Below are 16,362 nucleotides of genomic sequence, written 5' to 3'. Positions count from 1 at the left end.
TTCCTATGTGTTGGATATGACTTCAACCAGCGAAAATATTTTTCCACAGATTCCCATTGACTCCAGTTTTGCAAGGGCTCCTTGATGTAGCACTTCATTAAATGCTGCCTTATCAAGAGCACTGACTCTTATACGACCTCTGAAGTTCAGCTGTTTTGTCCATGTTTGGACCAAGGCTGTCAAGAGCTGAATGTTCATTGCAGAACCCCTATTGAGTGTCATTAAGCAGGATAGTCAAGTGTCTGTTAGCATTGTCAATAACCCCTTCCATTACTGTACTGATGGAGAGTATAATGATGAGGCTATATGGACTGGTTTATATCCGAAAGATGTAATACAGTAATTGTTTTCTTTTAAAGTAAAAAGAAGCTCTACTTATGTGGCAAAGCCATTTAATTTTTTTTTAAATGCTGGAGGAGAAATGATAATGCAAAAAATTGAAACTGAAGATGAGCAATTTTTTTCTGAGTTTATTGTTATCTCAGATATGTAGCTGCTTTCTGAACCATGTGTAATGAAATGGTCTGTTCAGAATTCTGGTAAAGCTTTGCCCAGAATCTGCAAGTAGGATCACTAATGAATTTCGTTCTCTTCCTATTCTTGTGGAGTAAATACTGCACAGCTGCCTCAAAAAGCTATATGCATTCTGTTCACACAGTTTAACCATACAGGAATTTGAAGAGGTCACCAATTATAATCTAACACATATGCTGAAAATGATGTAAAGACAAGCAGTGACCTCGACTGAGCTGATAAATCTGCTTTATTAGGAGAAGAAGAAATAGTTGCCAGCAAGTTAACATATTGCAAAATTCATGGTCGCAGCACGGAATCAACTGGGAAACAGAATTGTATTCAGGGGACAAAAAATACCAAAAAACTCGGGATTAGAAAAAGAAACAAAAATTTCTAGAAAAATTGAGCATGTCTGGCAACATCTGTGGAGAGAAAGCATAGTTAGTGTTTTGGGTCCAGTGACCCTTCTTCAGAATGGAGAAAGAAGGGTTACTGGTTCAAGGGTCAATGGTTCACTGTTCTGAAGAAAGGTCACCGGACCCAAACATTAACTCTGCTTTCTGGCCACAGATGCTACCAGACTGCTTATGTTTTTTCCAGCAATTTCTGTTTTTGTTACTGTATTTTGGGGATTTTGTTTCTCATGTCATAAATCAAAGCATGCCGTGGGAGAGTCTTAAATTTTGTTTCAAAGCAGTGCATTGCCTTGTATTTAAAGTTGAATGTGATAATTTTCCTTAAAATTTGAAGGTAATAGCACTCTGATAACCACTGTGTTAGAACTCCTAAGGTTCATAATTTTAATGACCCAAATAACATTAAAAGAATGGTAGTCTTACTGAAGCCCCTCCATCCCTGCAGTGATCCACAACTGTCCCAACAGCTCCCAATACTTTGCTGCTCTTTTAAGCAGTGGAATCTGCACAACTGCAGTTAGACCATTCAGGATAAAATATTCTATTTGGTCAGAGACAGGAAGAATGTGACTGTGAGTGGGCAAACAAGGGGATCCAGAGAACAGGAATTCGATCTTTGTAACTTTACAGCAAGTTTCGGGTTCTTCTAGCTGTCTGCATGAAAGTGAGGATGGCAGGGTGAATGTGTAAGGAAAGACTACTTTACAGAGAGGTTGTGTTGTCTCCATTAGCCAAAATCAACCAAAACAGGACCCAGAACTGCAAGAAGTACAAGACAGAAGATTTTTTTTTTGTTTAACATAGCTGGAGGTAGGTGCTGTTCCATGAATAATAAGACAACATTGCACTCCTCCCTGCATTCAAAGTCTAATTCACACTATTGCTCCCATCCATGACACCCTTCCAGAATTGCAATCAATACTTGCTTGTTTTGCACCTACCCAACTCTGCCTAGCTATTGGCCCCAATCTCCAGAGCTGATCTCCAGGCATCTCTGGCTCCCTTCTCCATTTACACTTGATCTGTAGTCCCGTTTTGACCTCCAACTTGATCTCCAAACTCCACCCAGGAAGGGGACTACAGGTAAAAAGAAAAAGTGAAACCACATTCAAAAGGGAAACTAGACAACTGCCTGTCAGCCATCTGCAAAGTCAGGCATCTCAATATCAATCACTGGCCAACAACATCAGTATCTGAACCACACAATGTGAGTAAAGCCCCTTTCAGTCATGGCTGACCATGGGTTGCATCCTTGTTGTTCTTGCTTTCTGCTTCCCTGAAACAATGTTGCTTCTAACTGAAGAGACCAATGCTGGAGTGACAATCCTGGTCGCAGAGGTCACATCTGTATGTGGTCCTTGATCTGCTAGAACTGCTGCATTCCTTCCTTCATGCTCGCTTGTCTACTGCAGGGTTCATCAGCTTCTTTTCCTGTGTTTTGAGGTGTTGGTTCAGGGTGCTTCTCCACCTCGTGTGGTCAGCTACAGGCCATTCCCAGGACTCCGTAACGGTATCAAGTGCCTTCATATCTCTTATGCAGACGTCCTTGTAGCGCAGCTGGAAACACCCTGTGGGTCTCTTCCTGGATGCAAGCTCTCCATAGATGATATTCTTTGGGATGCGACCGTCCTTCATACTGTGGACATAGCTGAGCCAGCACAGTCTCTGCTGCCTGAGTAAGTGTACATGTTGGGAAGGCCAGGGCCAGGTAGGTCCACTGTATTGGACACTCTGTCTTGCCAGGATATACCCAAGATATGGTGGATACTCCTCAAGTGGAAGGTATTCAGTCTTCTCTCCTATCTGGCATATGTACTCCACATTTCACTGCCGTACAGCAGTCTGCTTATGATGCAGGCATTGTAGACTGACATTTTTGTCTTCACTGTCAACTTGGGATTTGTCAATACTCGAGCTGTGAGGTGAGCAAGAGTTGAGGCTACTTTCCCAATCCTCTTGTCAATCTCTGTGCCCAAGGAGAGGTTCTCAGTGATGGTAGAGCCAAGGTAAGTAAACTGATGGATGACATTGAGTTCGTAGTTGTCGATGGTGATGTCTGGCAGTGCCTCTGCATCCTGTCCCAGGATGCTCGCCTTCTTCAGACTGATAGTCAGCCCAAAATCCTTGTAAGCATGAGAGAGGCAGTTTATCAGTAACTGGAGTTTCTGCTGGGTGTGTGTTGCAACAACAGCATTATCGGCAAACAGCATGTCCCTGATGAATGCCACGCTTACTTTTGTCTTAGCTCGAAGGCGGGCCAGGTTGAACAGCCTGCCATCTGATCTAGTGCATAGATAAATCCCCTCCATTGTGGTGCCAAAGGAATGTTTCAGGAGCACAGCAAAAAAAGTCCCAAAGGTTTGTGGGAGCAAGGACACAGCCTTGTACCACACAATATATTGGCTACAATATTCCAATCAACTCAAGAACAATCCAGAAACTAATCCATGTATCTTTAATTTTTTTTATTTTTAATCTTGTGTCTGTGTGTTGTGATGTTATTTCTTCTCAAACTTAATAACGAATTAATAATGGAAGCAACTGTTCCAAGAGTTACTTGGTGGCAACATTCAACTCTGTCGAGCAATTGGGTCGGGGTCTATTTCAAACATTTGCTAAGGACAGTTCAGGCATTGTTTCAGAAGATTAGCCATTCTTGTGACCAGCCTTCCTTGTAGTCACAGATACTTCTAAAGTGAGACAAGATTTATTATAAATTCAAGGAGCAAGAAAGCAAACACATTGAGGAACAGATCCAGCCAAAGCTGTCAGTGGAAGTGCCTGGCTTGTATTCCTCATTTCATCCTTTCAGCTTAACAAAGCAAAACATGACACAATGTCATTTAGCTTTAATAAAAATATTCAAAATTATGAGGGATTTTGACAGAGTAACCAAGGAGAACCTTTTGAGTTAAAGAAAGGTCAGGAACCGAGAGGCAAACTTACGAATTTCTCTTGCAAAGGATTATGATAATTTGGCTTGATGCAGTGCTGAAAGTATGGTGAAAGCTGACTTAATGGAAACTTACAAAAGGTAATTGCACATAACTTCAAAAGAAAAATTTTCAGGGCCATAAAGCTAAGGATTGGGACCAAATGGACAACACTTTCAAAGACCCAATAGGGGCACAATGGACAGTCGAGCCTCTTTGTATGTTTCTAATTGCAATTCCAGGATGTTATAGAATATTTATGTTTCTGTCAACTAACATAATGGATGGAAGTGTACTGTTCCCTACAATATGTAATGTTCAATTGCAGTTTAAGGTCTTGCCTTTGTTACACTTTTGGGTATAACATTGTTTGGTACTTCCTACCGTAGGTAATCTAAGCATCTTTTGCTGGATATGTTTGAATTACCTGATATTTTACTGTACACTGGTATTGTTTAGTTTCTCCTTTGTTACCTGATCTAAATACTTGTATAATTTTCAATCATTCCTTTACAGGGTATGAGAATAGACTTGGTGAGATAAAGATTCTATAGCAAGTGAAATATACTTAGCACGAATTACTTTTAGATTCGCTAGCTGAATCTGCACAATGTGTATTTTAATATGAAAATAATTAAACTGTGAAGCAACTCATAAACAGTCCTCTGGAAACCAACCTTCCAAACTATGACCTCGACCTCTACTTCTAGAAGGACAGGAGTAGCTGATGCATGGGAACAGCACCATCTGCAGGTTCCCCTCCAAACCTCACACAATGCTGACGTGAAAATCTGTCACCATTCCTTCATTGTCACTAGGTCAAAAATCTGGAACTCCTTCAGAACATCACTGTGGGTGTACCTGCACCACATGGACTAAGGAGATCCTGAAATATAATCCTGTCTTGTAAAATGCATGAACGGAAGACTACTCCATAACAATCACTCTTCATTCTCAATAACATGTAAAGTGCTATGTTATAAACAATAGCTTCTCAAGAATTTCAAAAGCACCATCACTGTTTGGAACCAAGTTTGGAATTTCCTCTGAACATTTCTATTCAGTCTGGTTCTCAGATATATTACTAAAGTAACATTAATCATGAGCACACCTTTCTTTCATTATCTTAATTCCTGTCTCTGTTGACATCTACTGAGCTCTACATTTGCTTGCCATACCTTTTCGCTTCATCAGAATGTTCCTTGATTGCATCTGAACTCATCTTCTTTAATGTTGGCTCATTGTCCCATTACACATTTTCCCTGCCACCAGTTGATGCTAATTTATCCGCATCAGATTCAGTTTTATCCCATTGATGTTAGCCTGCCCTAAAATTATTATTGCTACTCCATGTTGTTCCCTACCCTTTTCCATATTTGACTAAAACTTATGATGCAATTATCATTGGCCTCTAAATTTTCCCTAAAGACACTTGATCCACTTGGCCCATCTCAATCCCATATTAGACTAGAAACATACTGGAAACTATGAATATTAAGATGGCATCTATCTCCTAAGATATTGATTTGTCCCATATCTGCAATAACCATCACCTGGTGTGCTCAGAGCCAAAGACCTCATCCAAGGTCCTTGGGAGCAAGCAGTGAGCTGAAGTTACCAAGTATCAGCTCTGACATCAATATCAATAATTCTCACCTAGCCTGATCAGTACTTGTAATAAGATAGAAAGCTAAATGTTAATTAAGTTTGGCTGTAAGTAAGGCATTTAACAAGCAAAAATCTACCTTAAATGATAAAAGGGAAGGTTGGTGATGGGGTGATAGGCTGGAGAGATTAAATCACAAAATACATAATGTGTCAGATAGGGATGATAATGGAACAAGTAAACAGACAAAACTCAGGTCCAGAGGAAATGTAAATAGATGTAACATCTGGAAAAATTGGTGAAGGTTATAATCTGAATTTGATAACTCAGTGTTGAGTCAGGTAGTATGTAAATTGTAATCACAAGATGAAATACAGCCCCTCAAGCTTCAATAGAGCACTGTAGAAGGCCAAAGACTGCAGGCACAGAGAGCAAGTGCAGCGGAGAATTAAACTCTCAGACAATTCGGATATTGGTTTGAAATTATTATTTGAGAACTGATTGTAGTTGCTTCAGAATGCAGTTGGCCAGTCTGTGTTTGATCATCAAGCTAGAGGAGAGTACAATGTAAGCAGCAATACAGTATGCTTAATTGAATTGATTACTAATAAATCACTGCTTCACTTGGAAGTAGAGTATGTAGCCTTTATGTTGAGGAGACAGGTGAAATTGTTGGTTTTGCATCTGGTGCACTTAAATGGGACATTACCACAAGAAAGGTTGAGGATGTTGGTCTGATTGATGAGTATGCCAATGTGTTTCAGAAGGAATAGTTTCTTTAAAATTCTGAAAGAAAGGGGATGGTAGCTTGTTATATTTGCCTGTCAAAAATAACAGGGGTGATCCTTTGACTTTAGAGGCTGGTGGATTGACAACAGATTCCTTATGGTCCTGGGATGAAGGGCAATAGGTGAGAGCCGAAGTTTGCGATATGAAATTATAATGGTCTAGTACTTTGTCAATGTAGTGTTTGTTACAGTTCTTGCAAGGTTTTTTGTAAATGGCATTAGTTTTGCTTGTTGCCTGTATAGGGTCTTTCAAGTTCATTAGTTGCTGTTTTAGTGTGTTGGTGGGTTTGTGGGCTACCATGATGCCAAGGGGTCTGAGTAGTCTGGCAGTCATTTCCGAGATGTCTTTGATGTAGGGGAGAGTTTTGTATGGTTTCTGGACATGTTTTGTCTGCTTGTTTGGATTTGTTGTTCAGAAATCAGTGGACTGTGTTCATTGTGCCAATGTTGATGCTGATAGCATCCCTGCCTTATCTTGCCTTGCCATTGTGCGTTTTACCACCTCAGCCAAAGGTACCAGGCTGATGGTACTGATAGGTGAAAGTGAGTACTGCAGATGCTGGAGATTAGAGTCGAGATTACAGCGGTGCTGGAAAAGCACAGCAGGTCAGGCAGCACCCGAGGAGCAGGAAAATCGGCGTTTTGGACAAATGCGCTTCATCAGGAATCTGCTATCTTGCCGTGCTGTTTAATGCAGATACAAAGTGCGCAAGAATGTCATGGTTGTCAGCAGGACTTAGCCAGGTCAAGGGAGTTAGCCTTTTCTTCGGAAATATTTTGCACTATTTCAAATGTACCCCAGTCCAAGATGCTTAAATTAGCTCTGGAAGGAAGCACCTACCCATGCTGTACCCAAAAGCCTAACAAAGATGAGTCCCTAAGCTCACTTAACCATTGCATATTGAAGGAAACAGTAAACTTTCACATATTATTAAGTATCTCATTATATTCTAAGCATTGCTATTACTGTGTAGAATTGCAGTTAAAGACATCCAATGTGCAAGGAAGCTCTGCTGTCCATGGTTCTTCTGTTGGCACTTTGAACATGTTGTCCATTTAGTTCCAATCCTCTGCTTTTTCTGTGGTCCTGCAAATATCTCCTTTTCAAGTTATATGCAGTTAGCTTTTCTAAGTTCCCATTAAGTCATCTTCCACAACCCTGTCAGAAATAAAACTCAAGTCAAATCATCATAACTCTCTGAAAGAGTACTTTGTAAACTGTCTTTTTTAGGTTCCTTAACTTTCTGCTACTCTAAATTTTCTCCATTCACTTGTTAAAATCTGTTGTCATTTTGAACACTTCTATTAAGCCTAAGTTACTTTAATTTTATGTTTGTCTTGCTAATTTGAAAGGATGAAATGAGAAATAAAACCCAGACACTTATACAAACAGTTTTTTAGCTGGATGTCTTCACAAATATCTCTAATCTGCCAGAAAAGGCAACCAATTCTTGCAAGAGAGCCTATGGCTATTTCCCTCTCAAATAACAAGAACAATTTTGATACTGTTAGAGGGGATCGCCCATCTGAAGATGGCAACAGCAGAAACTAGGGCAGTGGCACCACAAATGACTCTGTTGTACAGCAAGGACGGTCAAAGTGCAAGCAAGCAGTGGTAGTCAGGGACTGTATAGTCAGAAGCACACATAGGCTGTTCTCTGCCAGCAAATGAGAATACAGGATGGTCTGTTACCTTCCTGGTGCCAGGGTCAAGGATATCTCTGAGTGGGCACAGGATATTCTGAAAGGGGAGGGTGCACAGCCAGAGGTCATGGTTCATATTGGAATCAATGACATAGGCAATATGGGTGATGAGATCCTACAAAGGAATTTTGGGAGTTAGACAGAAAGATAAAAAGCAGGATGTCTAGGGCTGTAATCTCAAGATTTCTCCCTGTTCCATGTATTAGTGAGGCCAGAAATAGGAAATTAGTACAATTGAATATGTGCCTACTGAGCTGGTGTCAGATGGAGGGATTCAGGTACTAGATCATTGGGATCTATTCCGGGGCAAGTGAGACCTGTATAAAAGGACATGTTGCACCTAATCTGGATGTGCACCAAGATCTTTTTGGTGAGGATTGCTCGTGTCACTTGGGAGGGTTTAAAATAGTTTTGTAGGAAGGTGACAACCAGAGTAGCAGGTCAGCATTTGAGGGGATGGTACAGGTTATTAGGTTGAACAAGCAGGGCCAGATTAATATAAAAGATGAGATTTTAAGAAGTATATTGACTAAGAGAAGAGTGAGAAATAATGAAAAGATGCTGAAGGACATGATAGAGCATATAGCCAAAATTAGAGTTCTTTATACAAATACACAGAGTGTAAAGAACAAATTAAATGAGCTGCAGGCACAGATTTCAAATTGGAAATTAAGATATTGTAGCCATTACAGAGAGATGGCTGCAGGATGGTCTTGACTCGGAATTAAACATAACAGGTTATAAGGTTTACAGGAAGGATAGAGAAACAGAAAACAAGGAGGAAGGGTATTACTGATTCCAAACAGAATCATTTATATGGTGAGGGAAGTTGTAATAAATGGTAAGCATCCAGTGGAGACCTTATGGGTAGAACTAAGGACTTACAAAGGAACTAAAACTGCAATAAGTGTCACATATAGTCCATCTGATAGCAGCTTAGCAGTGCTGGTTTATATAAACGCTGAACTTAGATAACTATGTAACAAAGGCAGGGTAGTATTAATGGGGTACTTTAATCTTTATAGACTGGGAGAGACAGATAAGCATTTGCCAGAAAGTTTGTGAATTCAAGGGATGTGCAGATTAGCCATGGGAAATGCAGAGTTACAGGGATAGGGTAGGGGTGTTCCTTACAGGTCAGAGTCAACTCAATGGGCTGAATGGCCTGCTTCCACATGTTATGATCATTTCCAATGTCAATATTTCTCGGTTTCGAAAAAGGGGCAAGCAATATCGGGTCTATTAATAAGCAATGAGTGTGATTTAATTAGTGACCTAATTGTTTGTCAGCAGTTTTCAAAAAGCGATCATAACATAACCAAATTTTCTATACTGTTGCAAGAGATTAGCAAAGATTGAATACCTACACCAGACTTTTGGATTTAAGCAAGGTAGACTTTAATCAAATGAGGCAGATTGCCCACAGTAACTGGGAAATTCTGCTAAGAGGTAAAGCAACTCAGGGACAGTGGAGGATGTTCAAGGAAACATTGAGTACTATTTAGAAGTATTTTGTACCCATAAGAAGGAAAAACTCCACGTCACAAATAAAAACAACCATGGATGTCTATGGAGGTAAGGATCAGCATAGAATTAAAAGAAAAGGTTTATAAAAATGCAAAGGACAGTACAGACCACATCGAATGGGACAAATACAAAGACCAACAAAGAGCCACAAAGTGGCTTATATAGGCAGCTAAAAAGGATTATAAATGGAAACTTATAAAGGGTATAAAAGACAATAAGAGATTTAACTGTTATATAAAGAGAAAGCAACTGGTTAAGAATACAATTGGTCCACTGAAGGCTGAGAGTGGAGATATTATCAATGACCATGGGGAAATGACAGAGATGCTGAACCATTATTTTGCTTCAGTGTTCAATGCAGAAAAAGAGGATAATGTGCCAGAAGTCTCAACAAAATTAACAGAGGATCAGGAATAGTGTCTAAATAATTTGCTTAAGTAAATTATCAATCGGGGGAAATTAATGGGACTGAAGAGTGATAAATCCACCGGACCAGATGGCTCCCATCAACATGTGTTAAAGGAGATAGTAGAGCAAATTGCTGATGCCCTAACCATAATACTTTGGAGTTTTATGGATTCAAGAGTTGTCCCTCTGGATTGGAAAGTTATTCATTATGCTTTGTTCTTTCAGAAGAATGGCAGAGAGAAACCAAGGAATTACAGATCAGTTAGCCCAACATCTGTGGTGGAAAATTTGTTAGAGTCTATAAAACAATGATAGGGTAACTAGTCATCTCAAAAAATATTGAGTTAATCAGGAAGAGTCAGCATGGATTCATGAACGGTCAAACATGTCTGACAAACCTGGTGAAGTTTTTTGAAGCGATGACAAAGGTGGTGGACAGAAGTAAATCAATGGATGTGGTTTATATGGACTTCTGGAAAGTTTTCGACAATGTCCCACATAAGGCTGTTAGTCCACACAGCTGAGGGCAAATTACTGATATTGACAGGAAAATTGGTTGAGTGGCGCGAATCAGAGTTTAAATAATGGGTAAGTACTCACATTGGCAGGATATGACTAGTGATGTCCCGCAGGGATCTGTGTTGAGGCCTCAATTGATCACAATATTCATTAATTACTTGGATAATGGCATAAAATGTCGAATATCCAAATTTGCTGATGACACAAAATTTGGCAACATTTTAGACAATATTGATGACAGCGTAAAATTAGAACAGAATATTATTGATAGATTAGGTGAATGGGCAAAGCTGTAGTAGATGGCTTTTAATAAAAATATGTGTGAAGCTATCCATTTCAGAATGAAAAAGAATAGATCAGGGTATTTTTAGAAGGTGCAAAGTCAAATATAACAGATGTCCAATGAGATTTGGGTGCGGAAAATATTCAAGAGGGCTAATGGAATGCTGATCTTCATATTTAAATGGCTAGAGTACAAAGTTGCAGGCATTCTTTTGCAGTTATACAAAACCTTAATTAGACCCCACTTGGAATATTGTGAGAAGATCTGGGCTCCACATCTTAGGAAGGATATTTTGGCCTTGGAGGGAGTTCATCGCAGGTTTAGAAGGATGATATTGGACTTCAGGGGTTAGGTAATGAGGAGAGGTTAGACAAATTAAACCGTTAATCTTGAGGATTTAGCAGGTAATCTAATCAAGTTCTTCAGGATATTAATAAGGAAAGACAAAGGATGTGAAGATAAACTATTTCTGGTGTTTCAACTGGTGGAAGATTCTCAAACAAGGGGACACACTCTAATTCTTACATTCACATCATTCAGGAGAAATGTTATAAAGTATTTTGAAATGCAAAAAGTAATAGAAGTTTGCAATTCTCTTCCTCAATGGCAGTCGATGCTAATTCAGTTGCTAAATTTAAGTTGGAGTTTGACAAATTTTTATTAAGCAAGAGTATCAAGGGATATGCACCCTAAGCAAGCATATGGAGTTAGGCCACAGATCAGCCATGATTTTATTGAATGGCAGGCTTGCAGGCTGAATGGCCTGCTCCTGTTCCTTTGCGCCTGGTTTTCTACTACTTGAATTTGTAATGAGTTTTCAGTCTGAGTGTTACTGTTAAAGGAGGACTTTCACTTTAGAAGAACTTATTTCTGAATAAAAGCTGGTCATTGATTTTCTGACATTGGTCATAGAGTCATAGAGGTCAACAGCATGGAAAAAGCCCCTTCAGCCCATTGCATCCATGCTGGTCAAAACAGCCATCTAACTATTCGAATCACATTTTCCAGCACTTGGCCCATAGCCTTATATGCCTTGGCATCACAGGTGCACATCTAAATGCTTCCTTACATGTTATGAGAGTTTCTACCTCTACCACACTTACAAACAGTGAGTTTCAGATTCCCAACACCCTCTCATGATGAAAGAGTTTTTTCCTCATATGCCCTCTAAACCTCATGCCGTTACCTTAAATCCATGCCACCAGTCATCATTCCCTCCACTAAGAAGAAAAGTTTCTTCATGTTTACCCTGTCTATGTCCCTCAGTTTTAAACATCTCAATTATATCCCTGCTTAGCCCAGGCAACACCCTGGTAAATGTTTTCAGTAACCTCCTATAACATTGATTCCAGATCTGCACACAACACTCTTGTTGTGGCCCAACCACCATTTTATATCATTCCAATATAACCTCTTATAAGAGCACAAGGAATAAGAACAGGAGTGGCCATTCAACCCCTTGAACCTGGAACAGTCCAGTTTCTGCATTTTTCCCATGAAACTCAAAACTCGGTGTTGACATCCTTCCTCAGTTGGTAACAGTAACTTAGAAAGATAACAGTAAGAAGCATTGGTGGCAGAAACTCTAACCCAAGGTGTCTCAGAAGGTTCAATTGAACATGACCACAACACTTACCATGATGTCAAAGGGCAGATTTCTCCATCTCTAATAATTTTTTGCTGGCTCTGTTATGCTGAATCCTGTCACATTTGCAAGTATGTTACACATTTGAACATTGTTGAGCTGAATTTATATTAACTAGGATAACTTAATGTGATGGCCTGCAGATGGTCCAATGGTAAGTGGACACAAAGTACTAAAATGTGATATTTGTATGAAATATGCATTACTTAGAAAAGTAAACATATAATAATGTCTTAAAAACCAAACATAGGTCTTGATTGATTTTAATTTATGTGATTTACAGATAATTTCAGAATTTTTACAGACGGAGTTATGTTTCAAAATCACAGGAATCAATTTGCAATGAAAGGATTTGTTAGTCTCAAATAAAAGAGAAAAAAGTATTTCCTACAGTATTTTTGTTTGAAAATGTGATGCTTTGTTATAGATTAACACATTTTCTTTTTTTTAACTGAAATCCTCTGTCAATGGTAGAAAGATGTACAGATCACAAGCATTAGGTATATGTTGTAGTCCTGATTGGACACTTTATCATATACAATTTTCATGATCTAGGCAGTTGCATTATTCAATAAATATTTCTATTTGTATCATTTGACTTGCTGGATTTTTTTTAGCTCATAAATTATGCAATTGGTTAGGATTATGCACTGCCTTTTGTGCAGTATTCCACGTGATAGTTGACAGCCAGAAGAACTAAATCATTTGCTTGTGACAAACACAGATTTCTAATTGTAAATATGATCATGACACATACAGCAATTCTGTTTTCCCTCTAATCCTCATTTATATGCTGAAATGCACATAGAGGATTATTGCATTTTCTGCCTCCTGATTTTGGATAAAAATCAATGAGGTGCTACGTGAGACTTGAGTTCTTTTGCTGCTTATGTGCAAAGACATTTCTTACAAATTTGCAATTGGAGAGAATTATTCCTTGTATATTATTGAAAATGAAAAAGTTCCATTTTATTTACCTATTTTCCATGGAAATTAAACTAATGCAGTTTGACATGGCAATTGTATGCCATAATCACGTACTGTTCAAATATTCCCATTTTGTCACATACTCTATATTTCAGCATAGCTATAAACTTCAACAGTCAGCATTTCTGTGCCTAACTTTTTATGAAATGCCAGCATGATTAATCTTCACCCTCCATGTGGCACTTGCATCTTGTTTTGACAGATGCTATGCTCTTGGTAGCGGAAAGGCTGGAAGGACCTTTCAACATTGAAGCAGTCCTGGATCCAATTGATTTGAAGATTTCCGATGCCATCATGAATATGCAAGATCACAGCTTGCAAGTGTCAGCTAAGGTAAGGACGCTGGAGTTGTTTTGTGGATTAATATTATGTGAAGATCACCTTTCTGTCACCTTTGCATTTACAAACAAGCTTCAGTAGAAGTCCAGTTTAAAACTAGGCTAGAGCATCTCTTTTGACTCAATGTTCTGTAACCGAATGGTGGCAATGGTGGGTGGATTGTGGTGGGTAGAGGTACTGGTCGGCCCCTCCTTGTGAGATGCAGTGTCTTTGGCAGACCAGTTGTGTTGGACCCTGATGTCATGCGAGAGCAGCAGTAAGCAGGAAATGCAGAATTATGGGCCTTATGAATTGCAGTGTGACAGGTCAAAGCCTTTGATGGTGGTGAGAAGTGGGAGAGGAAATCTGACGTACAACTGTTAGAGGGTTGGCAGAGATGCCTGGATGGCATTTCTGAGTCTGAGAAGCCCCAAAGAGAGGGTAGTCACCCTTGTTGGCTAGGAGATGAAGTAATCTGGTTTACATGGTCATGGATGTTAGCAATAGGGGATCCACCAACTGCTCTGTACCCTGCTGATGAGCTCAGCTTTTAATATCTTCCTGGTGATCCAGAGTGTTGGTCCCAGATGTCCTTAAACAGTTTGTTGCTCAGAATTAAGGTTTTCCATGAATGACTAATGAAGACTTTGCTGGTGGAATAAAGGATCAACGTTATTTGACCTTGATGTAGTTTGTGTGCTTGAACCTCCAGTCCAATCTTGGTGCCAGAGCGGCTTTTCAGAACTGAAAATGTGTTGCTGGAAAAGCGCAGCAGGTCTCCAAGGAGCAGGAGAGTCGACGTTTTGGGCATCAGCCCTTCTTCAGGAATAAGGAAAGTGTGTCCAGCAGGCTAAGATAAAAGGTAGGGAGGAGGGACTTGGGGGAGGGGCATTGGAAATGCGATAGGTGGAAGGAGGTCAAGGTGAGGGTGATAGGCTGGAGTGGGGTGGGGGCGGAGAGGTCAGGAAGAAGATTGCAGGTTAGGAAGGCGGTGCTGAGTTCGAGGGAAGCTTTTCAGAAGTCAAGCATCAAATCTTTCTGTATGAAATAGCAAAGTATCTGACTGAGATAAAGCAAGTGGTTAAAATAATGTCTCAGAAAGGTGGGCTGACATTGCGGCAGTTCTAATGAGGGCACAGGCTGCATAGATGAAGCTGAGTTTCTACTTTACCCTACTTATCGCAAAATTACCTACCATGATTCCTACCCGCTTACAGATAGAGGATAAGACAAGTTTGGGGCGATGTTCAAAAATGTTCATTGACCTGACGGCCATGGTCTGAATCGAGGATTGTCAGCTGATCATTACTAGAGGTGGCAGTCATATTGGGACATATGTTTGGGAAGGCTCACCGTAAATACAGGGGAGAGGTATGGATGTCCATAGAGGATCTTTTCAGGTACTGAAGAGATTTTTTTGGGCACAAGCAAGCCAAAGGAAAGGACCTGTTTTCCATATACTGGATTAGTGGTGCTGGAAGAGCACAGCAGTTCAGGCAGCATCCAACGAGCAGCGAAATCGACGTTTCGGGCAAAAGCCCTTCATCAGGAATAAAGGCAGTGAGCCTGAAGCGTGGAGAGATAAGCTAGAGGAGGGTGGGGGTGGGGAGAGAGTAGCATAGAGTACAATGGGTGAGTGGGGGAGGAGATGAAGGTGATAATTCAAGGAGGAGAGGGTGGAGTGGATAGGTGGAAAAGAAGATAGGCAGGTCGGATAAGTCCGGACAAGTCAAGGAGACAGTTACTGAGCTGGAAGTTTGAAACTAGGATGAGGTGGGGGAAGGGGAAATGAGGAAGCTGTTGAAGTCCACATTGATGCCCTGGGGTTGAAGTGTTCCGAGGCGGAAGATGAGGCGGTGTTTTCCATATGCCTAGAGTGCTGGTAAAGTTGTTTGACTTCATCATCTTCCTGGACCTGTCAGTTAAATCAACCAGCTGAAGCATAGCCGAGCTGAAACAGGAAGATTTGGAAGCACCCAGATGGAATTGAGGAGATGTAGCAGTGACCTTTGACTCATGTAATCAAATTATCAGGACCACAGGGACAGACAGAAAACTAAAGCAGAAAGGAGTTCACCGTCAGGGAGGCACTTAGTAGGGGTGGAATGGAATGTAAATGTCAGGTTGAAGAGGCAGGCAGAACAGATTACTGTACTGCAAGGGCAGATCCACTTCTTGCTGTCCTAACTTCATAGTAAGTTTTGTGGTTGAGCCTTCTGAGGGATACTCCAAAAACATATTGAAATGATAACAGTGTGCTACTGTCAACATCACAGACATTAGGTATGGTGAGATTCCAGTGCTATCCTGTTACGCCTTCCTCACCAGATACAGGCTGAGCAAAGATAATGGAAATGCAGAGATCCTGAGCCGGAACATTAACCAAACAAGACAACCCAATTTTTCAAGAGGGAGGGAATTATGACTGATATTGCACACAGACCTGAAGCATGTGGCAACATTCACATCCCAATCCCCTATAGAATCCAGGGTAGGGAGCCTTCAAATAATTATCATTTTGCTTCTGAAGGAGATCCCAATCTGATCCAGAAGGATAGAGGTATGCATTGTTTCACCGTTTCTATCCATCTCAAAAATGGATCTTAGACAGCCCTGTTAAGGACATCCGTCAACTTCACTTCTACTCAAAGACTAAACTTCCATTGCTATCTAATGACGGGGTTCCAACAGGCAGCTGGAGCAGAATTGGGG

The 16,362-nt window shown here is 40.3% G+C and overlaps 1 protein-coding gene across 1 annotated transcript in view; it reads left to right on the top strand.

Annotated features, from left to right (window-relative positions):
• The window catches only part of gpc6a (glypican 6a), a 1,024,509-nt gene that overhangs the window by 938,369 nt on the left and 69,778 nt on the right, over positions 1–16,362 (top strand). Inside the window, exon 5 of the mRNA XM_072577902.1 lies at positions 13,535–13,665. Coding sequence (XP_072434003.1) covers positions 13,535–13,665 — 131 coding nt within the window. The remainder of the gene's footprint in view (positions 1–13,534; positions 13,666–16,362) is intronic.

Source organism: Chiloscyllium punctatum, chromosome 9, assembly GCF_047496795.1.
Source record: "Chiloscyllium punctatum isolate Juve2018m chromosome 9, sChiPun1.3, whole genome shotgun sequence".
Lineage (NCBI taxonomy): Eukaryota > Metazoa > Chordata > Chondrichthyes > Orectolobiformes > Hemiscylliidae > Chiloscyllium > Chiloscyllium punctatum.
The sequence above is the reverse complement of the archived record's forward strand: the minus strand, read 5'-3'. Positions and strand labels throughout refer to the sequence as shown.